This window comes from Ambystoma mexicanum, chromosome 2p, assembly GCF_040938575.1.
Source record: "Ambystoma mexicanum isolate Mex_15411 chromosome 2p, UKY_AmexF1_1, whole genome shotgun sequence".
Taxonomy (NCBI): domain Eukaryota; kingdom Metazoa; phylum Chordata; class Amphibia; order Caudata; family Ambystomatidae; genus Ambystoma; species Ambystoma mexicanum.
This window is the reverse complement of record NC_090923.1, coordinates 448,669,887-448,683,471: the sequence shown is the minus strand read 5'-3', so window position 1 is coordinate 448,683,471 and position 13,585 is coordinate 448,669,887. Positions and strand designations below refer to the sequence as shown.

Here is a 13,585-nt window from a genome sequence, read left to right as displayed (position 1 = left end):
CAGTTGTGTGCCCCATCAACCAGCCCAGCAGACAGTTCTAGCCGGCGGCATCTGGCTGCGATTCCTGGCGAGGGAAGATGTCTGATAAGGGCCAGCAGCTCACAGTCTTACTGCAAGCCTAGTCATGTATTCCGATATTGAAACTTTTTCAAACAGGTACATTCTCGCAGCCACTCCCTCCCTCCTCTAACACACTGATTACCGGGGCACAGTAAAGGCATGAGGAGAGCGACTCTTCCATTCAGTGTGAATCCAAAGATCTCTCTCAGGCCACATCTGAAGGCACCAGGAGGTCAATACGCTTGCAGAACCTAGGGCCCTTACCATGAGGCAAGCTTGAGCCAGAAAGGCAGTATACCAGCAGTGTGGCGCTCTAGGCACCCAGGCGACATTTGAAGGCACCAGATAGCAGATGAGCTTGTACAACAGAGAGCGCTTTCCATGAAGCAAGCGTCAGACAGAAAGGCAGTATACCAGCTTGCTGCGCTCTAGGCACCTAGGCCACATCTGAAGGCACCAGGAGGTTGATACGCTTGCAGAACATAGGGCCCTTACCATGAGGCAAGCTTGAGCCAGAAAGGCAGTATACCAGCAGCGTGGCGCTCTACGTACCTAGGCCACATCTGAAGGCACCAGATAGCAGATGAGCTTGTACAACAGCAAGCGCTTTCCATGAAGCAAGCGTCAGCCAGAAAGGCAGTATACCAGTAGCGTGGCGCTCTAAGCATCAAGGTGGTATCTGAAGGCACCAGATAGCGGATGAGCTTGTACAACAGCAAGCGCTTTCCATGAAGCAAGCGTCAGCCAGAAAGGCAGTATACCAGCAGTGTGGCGCTCTAAGCATCAAGGTGGCATCTGAAGGTACCAGATAGCGGATGAGCTTGTACAACAGAGAGCCCTTTCTATGAAGCAAGCGTCAGCCAGAAAGGCAGTATACTAGCAGCGTGGCGCTCTAGGCACCTAGGCCACATCTGAAGGCACCAGGAGGTTGATACGCTTGCAGAACATAGGGCCCTTACCATGAGGCAAGCTTGAGCCAGAAAGGCAGTATACCAGCAGCGTGGCGCTCTAGGCACCTAGGCGACATCTGAAGGCACCAGATAGTGGACAAGCTTGTACAACATAGAGCGCTTTGCATGAAGCAAGCTTGAGCCAGAAAAGCAAAATACCAGCAGGGTGGCGCACTAGGCATCAAGGTGGCATCTGAAGGCACCAGATAGCGGATGAGCTTGTACAACAGCAAGCGCTTTCCATGAAACAAGCGTCAGCCAGAAAGGCAGTATACCAGCAGGGTGGCGCACTAGGCATCAAGGTGGCATCTGAAGGCACCAGATAGCGGATGAGCTTGTACAACAGCAAGCGCTTTCCATGAAACAAGCGTCAGCCAGAAAGGCAGTATACCAGCAGTGTGGCGCTATAAGCATCAAGGTGGCATCTGAAGGCACCAGATAGCGGATGAGCTTGTACAACAGCAAGCGCTTTCCACGAAGCAAGCGTCAGCCAGAAAGGCAGTATACTAGCAGCGTGGTGCTCTAGGCACCCAGGCCACATCTGAAGGCACCAGATAGTGGACAAGCTTGTACAACAGTGAGCGCTTTCTATGAAGCAAGCGTGAGCCAGAAAGGCAGTATACTAGCAGCGTGGCGCTCTAGGCACCTAGGCCACATCTGAAGGCACCAGAAGAGAGTGGACATGTTTACCAGATTTGTTTTCTTTTTGTTCTTATTTCACAGCCTTGGAGAGCCTTCGTCAACTCACAGTAGCCCCTACAAAACTCAGGAAAGGCAGCCGCAAGGAAGGAGAAGCATGCCTGCCACGCCAGTCCTCACGCGTACAGCCTACAGCACCAACCACTTACAGTAAGATCCCCATGTCACCATTATTTTCTATCCCTAGCTCCATAGATCTGGCATTTTCTTTGTGGAAGGTAGGGGCTAGATGTCCCATTTCGCAGATAGAAATTTCACAAGTAGTGTTCTTTAAAGAGGTAAGCAGAGAAATACCTGAATGGCAAGCATGTGAAGAGAACAGTAGGCTCTGGACATCAGTTGTGTGTCAATTTCCAATGATTTCCATGGGAAAATGCAATATCAAATACAATGTGTGGGAAAAGTTCGAGCCAATGCTTCTTAACCACCCTCAACATCTTGGCCAGTATTTTCCCTATTGTTAGCCTGTCTGTCCCATTATAAACAAAGAGAAACCTTTAGCAAATCTCACCAATCCTACCCTAAAAAATACACTTTGGCCTGGACTGCTGGCTCATGTCTCCACACCCCAGGATTAAAACTAACTGTTGGTGCGTTTCATCCTGCTGGGACCTCATCAGTGCAGGCAGATAACCTCTTTAAGCACAGCGAGTAAGGAGTCCACTTCAAGCCATACCCACACTACAAAGAGAGACACTACAGAGAACAGAAAACAGGAGGGGAGCACTTTAGCTATCTCACAACAAAGACACGGTCCTTAGTCCGATTGGCTAAACCCTTCCCTAAAACGAGCAGCCTTTCCTGCACTCATTTGCCGAGGATAGCCAGCAATGGGAATTAGATTAACGGTGGAAATCCCCCTAAAGTGTACACCACCACCGTTCACTTGAAATGCGAACACTTTGTAGATACACCTCATAAGAAAAATGATCTGCTTCCATGTGCTCCAATTTGACTAAAAGGACAATGAAGTGACAACGTGTCCAGTCAATGGGAAACTGCTTTCCCTTTTGTACTGGAGCTGTGATGGCAAGGGCCTGGTGTTATCATGGGGGGAGTGCGGTTTCCAAGGGAGGAGAAAGCATGATGTGCAAAGTCCCTTCTGTGGAGAGCCTTGTAAAATGAAGCCATTAAGCAGGATCGTTTTATTGTGGGCGGAGGCCAATTGAACACCCTTGTTCTGGATCATATGTCAATTATGACGTATGAATTCCCAGTGGTATTACTGAAGTCCATACCCAAAATTCAGGCATGCATAGTTCAAGATATCTTTCACTCCAAAACGACGTTCAGGTGCACAGCCCGGGGTTTCCCAGAGGAGCTTCGACAGACGCGATTGTACATCATGGCAGGGACCTTGTATATATTAAAGGCATTGAGATGATTGCCTGAATTTGGTCTAGGTTCAGTGGTGCAGGTTATGTTGGCATTGTGGTCTGGGAAGCCCGATAAAGCATGAGAGAAAGCTGGTTCTCCTAGTGCCCTATCACACACTGAAACCATCTTCTGCTGGGCACTTCATCCCGTGCAAATGATAGTCCACCATCTCACACTGCTCGTCCTATGCTAATAATAGCGCCACACTCTTCCTCTATCCTGGTCTGACCATAGTGCATTGTCACTTACTCTGCTCACCCTATGCTGCTCATTGTGCCCTTGTCACACACTGTGGTCATCCTATGCTGGTCATAGAGCCTCTTCACACACTGCTCACCCTATGCTGCTCATAGTGCCCTTGTCAAACACTGTGCTCTTCCTATGCTGGTCCTAGAGCCTCTTCACACACTGCCCGCCCTATGCTGCTCATAGTGCCCTTGTCAAACACTGTGCTCATCCTATGCTGGTCATAGAATCCCCCCACTCCCCTGTCCTATGCACTGCCCACCCTATGCTGCTCATTGGGCCCTTGTCACACACTGTGGTCATCCTATGCTGGTCATAGAGCCTCTTCACACACTGCTCACCCTATACTGCACATAGTGCCCTTGTCAAACACTGTGCTCATCCTATGCTGGTCCTAGAGCCTCTTCACACACTGCCCGCCCTATGCTGCTCATAGTGCCCTTGTCAAACACTGTGCTCATCCTATGCTGGTCATAGAATCCCCCCACTCCCCTGTCCTATGCACTGCCCACCCTATGCTGCTCATTGGGCCCTTGTCACACACTGTGGTCATCCTATGCTGGTCATAGAGCCTCTTCACACACTGCTCACCCTATACTGCACATAGTGCCCTTGTCAAACACTGTGCTCATCCTATGCTGGTCATAGTGCCTCTTCACACACTGCTCACCTTATACTGCTCATAGAGTTCCAGTCGCATGCACTGCTAATCCTGTGCTGCTCATAGTGCCCTTGTCACACACTGTGCTCATCCTATGCTGATCATAGTGCCTATTCACACACTGCTCACCCTATGCTGCTCATAGAGTTCCAGTCGCATGCACTGCTAATCCTGTGCTGCTCATAGTGCCCTTGTCACACACTGTGGTCATCCTATGCTGGTCATAGAGCCTCTTCACACACTGCTCACCCTATACTGCACATAGTGCCCTTGTCAAACACTGTGCTCATCCTATGCTGGTCATAGTGCCTCTTCACACACTGCTCACCGTATACTGCTCATAGAGTTCCAGTCGCATGCACTGCTAATCCTGTGCTGCTCATAGTGCCCTTGCCACACACTGTGCTCATCCTATGCTGATCATTGGGCCCTTGTCACACACTGTGGTCATCCTATGCTGGTCATAGAGCCTCCTCACACACTGCTCACCCTATACTGCTCATAGTGCCCTTGTCAAACACTGTGCTCATCCTATGCTGGTCATAGAGCCTCTTCACACACTGCTCACCCTACAGTGCACATAGTGTCCTTGTCACACACTGTGGTCATCCTGTGCTGGTCATAGAATCCCCCCACTCCCCTGTCCTATGCACTGCCCACCCTATGCTGCTCATTGGGCCCTTGTCACACACTGTGGTCATCCTATGCTGGTCATAGAGCCTCTTCACACACTGCTCACCCTATGCTGCTCATTGTGCCCTTGTTACACTGTGGTCATCCTATGCTGGTCATAAAGCCTCTTCACACACTGCTCACCCTATACTGCTCATAGTGTCCTTGTCAAACACTGTGCTCATCCTATGCTGGTCATAGTGCCTCTTCACACACTGCTCACCCTATACTGCACATAGTGCCCTTATCACACTGTGCTCATCCTATGCTGGTCATAGTGCCTCTTCACACACTGCTCACCCTATACTGCACATAGTGTCCTTGTCACACACTGTGGTCATCCTATGCTGGTCATAGAATCCCCCCAATCCCCCGTCCTATGCACTGCTAATCCTATGCTGCTCATAGTGCCCTTGGCACACACTGTGCTCATCCTATGCTGGTCATAGAGCCTCTTCACACACTGCCCACCCTATACTGCCCATAGTGTCCTTGTCACACACTGTTCTCATCCTATGCTGGTCATAGAGCCTCTTCACACACTGCTCACCCTATACTGCCCATAGTGTCCTTGTCACACACTGTTCTCATCCTATGCTGGCATTAGTGCCTCTTCAGACACTGCTCACCCCACAGTGCTCATAGCGCCCTTGTCACACACTGTGCTCATTCTATGCTGGTCACAGTGCCTCTTCAGACACTGCTCACCCTACAGTGCTCATAGCGCCCTTGTCACACACTGTGCTCATTCTATGCTGGTCACAGTGCCTCTTCAGACACTGCTCACCCTACAGTGCTCATAGCGCCCTTGTCACACACTGTGCTCATTCTATGCTGGTCACAGTGCCTCTTCAGACACTGCTCACCCTACAGTGCTCATAGCGCCCTTGTCACACACTGTCCTCATCCTATGCTGGTCATAGAGCTCCTGTCGCATACACTACTTATCCTATGCTGATCACAGTTCCTCTTCACGCATTGTGCATTATGTTAAGTACAGTGTCTCTTCAAACACTGTGCTTCTGTATTCTGTTCATAGTGTCCGCTTCACACAGCATTTCCAGCTTGCGCTGGTTAAGTCCCCTTTTCGCCCTGCTCGCTCTCTGCTGGTCACCGAGTGGAGGGGGGGGGGGGTTGTAGAAAAGGGAGAAGGAATGTACCACTCATTCCTAGCTTCTAAATCTGTGTGTCACCTTTCCTTATTTATGTTGGTGCAGTTTTCAGTTGTTACGAATTTGCAAAACATTTTTATACTGATATATATATAGATTTTACAATTCTTCCAGTTTCAAATATATTATTAAGCCTTGTTCTTGCGCAACATAGAAAACACATGGAGCCTGCACAATTCGAGAATTTTAACTGGTTCAGAGAAAGGTGGATTAAAAAAAAAAGATGTATGAAGTTGCAAACGTCATCACCGTCAAACCCCAGTGCACTGCTATTTGCTATTCCAGACCAAAATGAAAAGGCAAGTGTCCCATAAAGTATTGAACGCGTTATGGGAAGTGTGAGGTGAGGTCCTGCTTCCCACAGCGACAGCTGGCATCGACTATGCCTTATGTTAAGCCTTGTCATATTGATACTGACATCACATGTGTCACGCCGAGAACAAGGGGCACCCTGTGTACATGCATTTCTCTGCTTGTGCTATCATGAAGGCCACTGGCAGTGACCTGCTGGTTTTTGGTGTCAACATACGTTTTGCGCTGCGTTTTGAAGATGTGGGTTTGTTGCTTGAGCTTGGCATCGGACACCAAAAGCATATCATCTGAGCATTTTGTCTGTCCTTTTACAGGTCTGATCTTTCCCCGCAAGACGGCAGACCACGCAGCGGGAGTTTGGAATCCCAAACGCAGTTAGTGCCAGAAACGGGCAACGACAAGGTGACGTTCTCCATCTCCCATTCTCAAAGGAGCAACAGCACTGAAATACTGGACGATGGCTCATCATACACCAGCCAGTCGAGCACCGAGTACAGCACCGCTGTGGTGCCAAGCCCATACTACACAACGCAAACCCTCGATAACCGCTCGAGCAATCGGAGGAGGTACAAAAAGCAAAACTTTCCCACTGCAAATTCCGGAAGCATGCCAAATCTTGCAAACAAGGACGGCCGGAACAGTATATACCAAATGACTCATAACCAGCCCCCCTCCAATTACCTGATTTCAGGGTATTTGCCCTACACGGACAGCGAGCCATACCAGAACGGAGGCTACATTTATGAGAGCAATACTGAAGGACAATATAGCGTCAATCCCTCGTACCGCGCATCCGCTCACTATGGCTACGACCAATACAGAGACTACAGGTATCAAGACGAACAATATGACCGAATGCCCCACAATCCATATGCCACCATGAGGCTTCCTAGGAAGAAACCCGTCAAGACAACAGAGCAAATAACCAAAAACATTAACAAGGCTCTAGTGGCGGAGCACCTACGGGGCTGGTACAATCGCACCTCATCTCAGAAAGACTTGTGTCCAGGTCTGCCGGCAGACTACGGCTCCGACAGGGGATCTCAGAGAAGCCTCTATTTCTCCCCCATGCAAGTGCCACCATGTTCTCCCAGCATCAGAGCACCTTCTTCCTGTTCAGGTAATTGGGGAGCCTGTTTGCCTACTCTACGGGTGAGCGATAATGGGTCATTGTTGTACTTGCATCTCGGTTGTATTTGTTATGTGGCAGATAGCCCCAATATGTTTGGAACAGCAAGCTTCAAATTGCCCTAGTTCAGGGGTCTGCAACCTTTGGCTCTCCACATGTTTGGGACTATAACTCCCATCATTCCTGGCAAGGATAGTCATTGGTAAGGGATCATTGAACTTGTAGCCCAAAACCTCTGGATATTCACAGGTTGCATACCCCTACTCTCCTACCTCACCTTTGCACACATTCTGCACATGCCATAAACATTGTGGGTTAATGGCCTTCTTCTTCCTGCAGCCTCCTCAGACATCCCCGCGACGTCGGACTCTCCCTTTCCTGTCCATGTTGCATTACAGCACTGGAATGTACTTTGCATAAACGTGTACACACATTCGATCGCATCACTTTTGTGGATATATCAATGCAATGTTCTTGACTGTATTTTTGTGTAGCCATAATTGTGTTGCATAAAGCGTTGCTATGTCGTTGTTTGAGATGTAGGCTACGGTGTGCAGTAACAATCCTTTAAATTGCCTTTCCCATTATACACTTGACCTTAGCACCTTTTGATCCAGGTCTGTGGGATTTATCGGCATCATTTCCAGAGAAATTCTAGTCTGCAATTAGTCAGTTGCATGTCTGAATTCTAATGTATAAATGACTTTCGTTTCTTGTGGAAGAATTCTGCGTGTTTTCCTCCACCAATGTGCAGCAGTGTGTAAAGACAAGCTTCACTGGCTCCCACATATTTCTAGATTATATGGTGTGTGTGCGAATGTATAGTGTTTGGCTTAGTTCCAATGCCATTGCTCATGTGGAAATTCAAATGACTTCCAGTAGGATAAATACGTAAGCGCTTCATCTCCTCATGGGCATTCTCCCTTTCCTTACCTACCCTCAGAAGCTCAATGTCTCCAGAGCCCTGGTTCTCTCCAGGCTGGACTACTGCAATAGCCTCTTCCTCAGCCTTCCTCTTTCCTCCCTTCACCACCTCCAACTAATCCAGAATAGGACTGCAAGACTTATTCTTGGCCTCAAGACCAGGGACCGCATCTCTCCAGCCCTAAAATCTCTCCAATGGCTCCCGGTGACTGCAAGGATCAAATTCAAAACCCTTTGCATCATCCGCAAGGCTGTCTGTGGCTTGGGGCCTCTCTACATCCACATTTCTATCCCGAAATCCCTCCCAGACTTATCTTCGGTCTTCTTGCTCCAACTCTCTACAGGTCAAACCTTTCTCCAAGAAGAGAGTGGTAGGTGGATCCCTTTCCTCGACTGGTGCCTCCATCTGGAACAGCCTTCCTCTCCACCTCAGACTTGAGCTGGATCTTCTTAAGTTTAGGAAACCTCTCAAGACCTTCCTTTTCTCCTCTTCCTTCCCTCTCTCCCTCCTGTGCTAAACTCCCCACCTGCCACTGTGACTGGGGCCAGGTCCCTTCAGAGTCATACAGGGATCAGACCACTACCCCCCACCAGTGCATGCCAGCATCCTTTGCCAGCACTTGCCCCTGGGCTCCCATTCCCGGACTATCCCAATTTAGTCCTCCCTGTCCACAGCACTCCCTCCACCCCCGTCTTTCCCCTGGCTCTTGCCGCCTTGGCCTGACACTTACCTGCCTCCACCCATGGAGGTACCCCACGCCTACACTTCTCCCTCGACCCCCTGCCCCTTTGCACTTATTGTCATGCACTTGCACGGTAGGATTGTCAATGGCCAATGTAAACGATTTCCTTTTCTTTGTTGTTATATTCCTATGATTTACCATGTCCCCCCCAGCACCCTACCCCTCATCTCGTGGCGCCTGGAAACACCTGTGTATCGGTGCCATACAAATGTCCAATAAATAAATAATTGACATAACATTTCACTTTTCGGTAGCAGACTGTCAATCAGAGAGTGCTAATCTCTTCCCCCTGCGGTGTTATCCACCAACATTCACCATTGTACGCAGGCAATCCTTGACTAGGCCTCAGTCAGCACTCCGGGTCAGCAGAGCCAGAATTAATATTCTGGAGCTTGACACCTATAAAATGTCAATGTTTGCACTGGGAAATAAAACACTAAACTGCAAAGGTGGAGCATCCAAACATGACACGATGTACTCTTTTCCTATTCTCCAAATCTGCCTCGGAGTACAATTGATCAAAAACACACTAGGACGTGCCCTTCTTTTTTGCATTGTAGAACTATGGTCTGCTTAGCAGTACTTACATGCACCCATGCAGTCAAAAAAGATTCTCCCCCACTGCCTCCCTCGCTGCTTCTAGTCTGTAGCACCTATTCGGTCTCTCCCATGCACTTGCCTTTGCCCTGCTCCTCTCTTCTTCCGCTGTCCAAGGTCTGGATACCGCATGTGGGGGCACAGTACGCCAATTTAAGGAGAGGCCTAGGCACTCTGGGTCTACCACCTCAGTGGCTTTGCACAGTATAGAAGACTCGTAACATAACATATCATATAAGTATGTGTATATGTTAACGTTATGATGGTTTATATTCGTATCGCTTTAGGGAAGACCTTAGAGTCACTGGCCCTCTGTGTGCTGTCCTACACAAAACTTCAGTGCGCCATTCACTTGTTTCCAAAGAGGTAATTTGTTTATTTTATTTGAAAGAGCTGTTCTCTTTGTGTTCCGTAAGTGACTCAAACTAAAGTGTGCAGAGTTGTCGTGTGTACGTTGACTGTTTTACTGTGGAGTCCCCTTAAAGAGGCACACACTGCTGCAGTGTGGGGCCACACCTGTGCTGCTTGACCTTCCCTCACAGCCCAGTGCCTTCCCCCCGCCGTTCTCGACCTGTTCACTGGAGCCCCTTTATTTGCAAGCCAGTCTGCTATTACATCCCCAGTCTACCTCCAGGCCTTCTTCCCAGGGCTTGAACCCCATGCAGGGCAGATCTGATGCCCATGCCACGATGAGCCTCTGGTAACAGAGCACAGGCACGCGTTTATTATTTGCTCTCCGCTATCTCCCCAACCTGCCCAGCCAACGTTGAGTTCAGTGTGTTGCTGCCGCCTGTTGCACGCTGGTGCTGACTTGGGATCAGTCTCACTTGGTGCCTGTTAAGGCTACCGTAACTGTAACAAGAAAGTAATTGTACTATTTTGTTTTGCATATAGCTCTTGCTTGCAGAATGGTGTCCATTTTTAGTGCTGTAAATAACAGAGGTTGATGTTATGTAATTTAATAGCACACGGTTGTGCAACTCGGTAAAGTGAGACTGCGCCGGGATTCGAACCTGTGACCCGCAAGTTGAGCAGATATATCAGCGTGTGGTTAAAGTGCCGATTTATCTGCCCAACTACGAGCTGCAGTATGTTGGTTGGTGGTCACGGGTGGTTCTTTCTGCACGTGTCCAGTTTGCTTATCCTTTCCCTCTTCCAAGGAAGACACGCTGCCATCTCTGACACCCCTCTGCCGCAGAGCAGTACATATTTACATAAACATTGAAGGCAGCACTTGCCGAACATTGCGCCAGCATCTTTCGCAGGCGCTGGTCAGCAGGTAAAACCGCGTGTTTCGCAGCCTCAGCTGCCCTGGGGCCTTGCAGAGAAACCCAATGCCGGTTCTGACAACACCTCTCCCGGTGGAGACAGGCCCTATCCTGGTGTGCCTAAGAGTCTGCTGAAGAGGCTGTCCTCAACCTGCCCTGCAGTCGGTTCAGCCTAGGAGGAAATGGGGACCATCAGTGCATTATCCGTTCAAGGAAAAAAACAAAGGGGCGCAGCGCAGCATAACTTTCCTCATCCCAGACTCCAGAACAAAGCCACAACTTCTAACTTTTTTCATTTACATAAAACCGAATTTATTTTTTCAGCCCAAACCCCAATGGAAGATAAATAAATGTAAAATGCATGCATTAAACTTTGTGAAAACATTTATATATTTTTAAAAATCTTCCATTAACCTAAACAGTGTGTTCTTCTCAGAAGTATGTGGGGGGCCTCTTTTAAAATAAATAACTCAGTTGTATCTTCTTATACAAGGAAGTGCTGCATAGCACGAGGTGAAAGGTATACATTGTAACTGACACGTCTTTTTTTCATTGTTTTTGTATTACATTGTAGTGTCTTCGTCAAATACTTGTGGGACCTGGAGAGGCCAGGGAAGCCCGCGTGGACCTTCAGAGTATGAGTCAGCCCCCCACCCGGCATACAGCGGCTGCTACAGCAGCGTCTACAGCGCGGTACCAGCACGGGGCAGGTGAGTGAAACTGCAGTCCGACCTGCTCATCCGCCCCGTTTACATTCCAGGCTTTTGGCAATCTGCTCTCAGGCACAACCTGCGAATCCAAGAATAGAGCCACCCAGTAGCACAGTGACCGCGCACGGTATCTGGGAAGGCCTGAGAGGATGGCAGAGGCAGGGCCGGAAGAGCGGCTCGGCGGGAACTGGGGCCACCTGTTCCTCCTTGGGTGAAATAATGCGTAAAAGGTTCGTTGTAGTTCGGAAAGCGAATGCCTATATCATCAGTGGATGTGAAATGAGTCCAGTGTAAGGTGCTCGGTCCTATTTGAGAAAGTAAGGCGTTTTGACGTTGGGTAGGTCAGGGGTCAAAGCCTGTTATCAGATTTCTTTCAAAAGTTCGGATTCACGCCTGAATGCTTTAGCATTTTTGTACTTGCTTAGGGAGTAGAACATTAATTGGAAGGCACACCTGGCTCTGATTGACAGCATAGGAGCCTGTGTGTTTGTATTATGCACTTGGCTTTCTTCAGCACAAGTTCACAGAGGGGGCAACAGAGCACTGCATGAAGTTAGGGGTTCAGAAGGCTTAACCGTGGCTTAACAGTATGTGAGGATCAGCTGGGAGGATAGATTTAGGGGAATGGCCCGTGACTGTGTACATGGACAGGACATAGGTTAGAGTTTCAGAAGGGTTTAGGGTGATTTAGCACTTTGTAAAGGTCAGCTGGAAAGGTAGATTTAAGGCAACGGCCTGAGATTGTGTACATGGATACGGGGGAGTTTAGGCTTTCGGAAGGGTTTAGGGCAGTGCTCTTGAAACGTTATGCTGAACAGCCTCCGCCCCAGGCCACCCCTCTTGAGTAACAATAGTGTTTTCTGGGCACCCCCCACCCCACAAGCCTTAAATGCTTATTTTCTATTAAGAACAGTCACTCTAATCCTGTTTTAAAGGCGCCTCCCCCAACCTCCCGGGCATGGACACAGGAGAGGTTAGGATTTCCAAAGGGTTTAGAGTGCTTTCACAATATGTGCAGATCAGCTGGAAGAGAAGATTTTAAGGCAATGGGCCGAGGTTGCATACAAGGGCACGGGAGAGGTGAGGCTTCCCGAAAGGTTTCAGGTTATTTAGCAGTATGGGCAGATTGGCCGGGTGGCAAGATGTAAGGGAATGGCGCGAGGTTGTGTCCATGGGCACGGGAGAGGTTAGGCTTTCGGAAAAGTTTGGGGTGATTTAGCAGTATGTGCAGGTTGGCCAGGAAGGTATATTTTAAGGGAATGGCCCGAGGTTGTGTACATGGACATGGAAGGTTAGGCTTTTGGAAAAGTTTGGGGTGATTTTGTAGTTTGGGCAGATTGGCCGGGTGGCAAGATGTAAGGGAATGGCGCGAGGTTGTGTGCATGGACACGAGAGGAGCAGTATGGGCAGATTGGCCGGGTGGCAAGATGTAAGGGAATGGCGCAAGGTTGTGTGCATGGACACGGGAGGTTAGGATTTTGGAAAAGTTTGAGGTGATTTTGTAGTTTGGGCAGATTGGCCGGGTGGCAAGATGTAAGGGAATGGCGCGAGGTTGTGTGCATGGACACAAGAGGAGCAGTATGGGAAGATTGGCCGGGTGGCAAGATGTAAGGGAATGGCGCAAGGTTGTGTGCATGGACACAAGAGGAGCAGTATGGGAAGATTGGCCGGGTGGCAAGATGTAAGGGAATGGCGCAAGGTTGTGTGCATGGACACGAGAGGAGCAGTATGGGCAGATTGGCCGGGTGGCAAGATGTAAGGGAATGGCGCGAGTTTGTGTGCATGGACACGGGAGAGGTGAGGCTTCCGGAAAGGTTTCAGGTGATTTAGCAGTATGGGCAGATTGGCCGGGTGGCAAGATGTAAGAGAATGGCGCGAGGTTGTGTGCATGGACACGGGAGGTTAGGCTTTTGGAAACGTTTGGGGTGATTTTGTAGTTTGGGCAGATTGGCCGGGTGGCAAGATGTAAGGGAATGGCGCAAGGTTGTGTGCATGGACACGAGAGGAGCAGTATGGACAGATTGGCCGGGTGGCAAGATGTAAGGGAATGGCGCGAGTTTGTGTG

The 13,585-nt window shown here is 49.3% G+C and overlaps 1 protein-coding gene across 3 annotated transcripts in view; it reads left to right on the top strand.

Moving 5' to 3' along the window:
* FRMD4B (FERM domain containing 4B) overlaps positions 1–13,585 on the top strand; it is a 1,720,334-nt gene that overhangs the window by 1,683,216 nt on the left and 23,533 nt on the right. For all 3 annotated transcript variants that reach the window (XM_069643814.1, XM_069643813.1, XM_069643812.1), the window contains 3 exons: positions 1,734–1,859; positions 6,464–7,269; positions 11,385–11,520. In XM_069643814.1, coding sequence (XP_069499915.1) covers positions 1,734–1,859; positions 6,464–7,269; positions 11,385–11,520 — 1,068 coding nt within the window. The remainder of the gene's footprint in view (positions 1–1,733; positions 1,860–6,463; positions 7,270–11,384; positions 11,521–13,585) is intronic.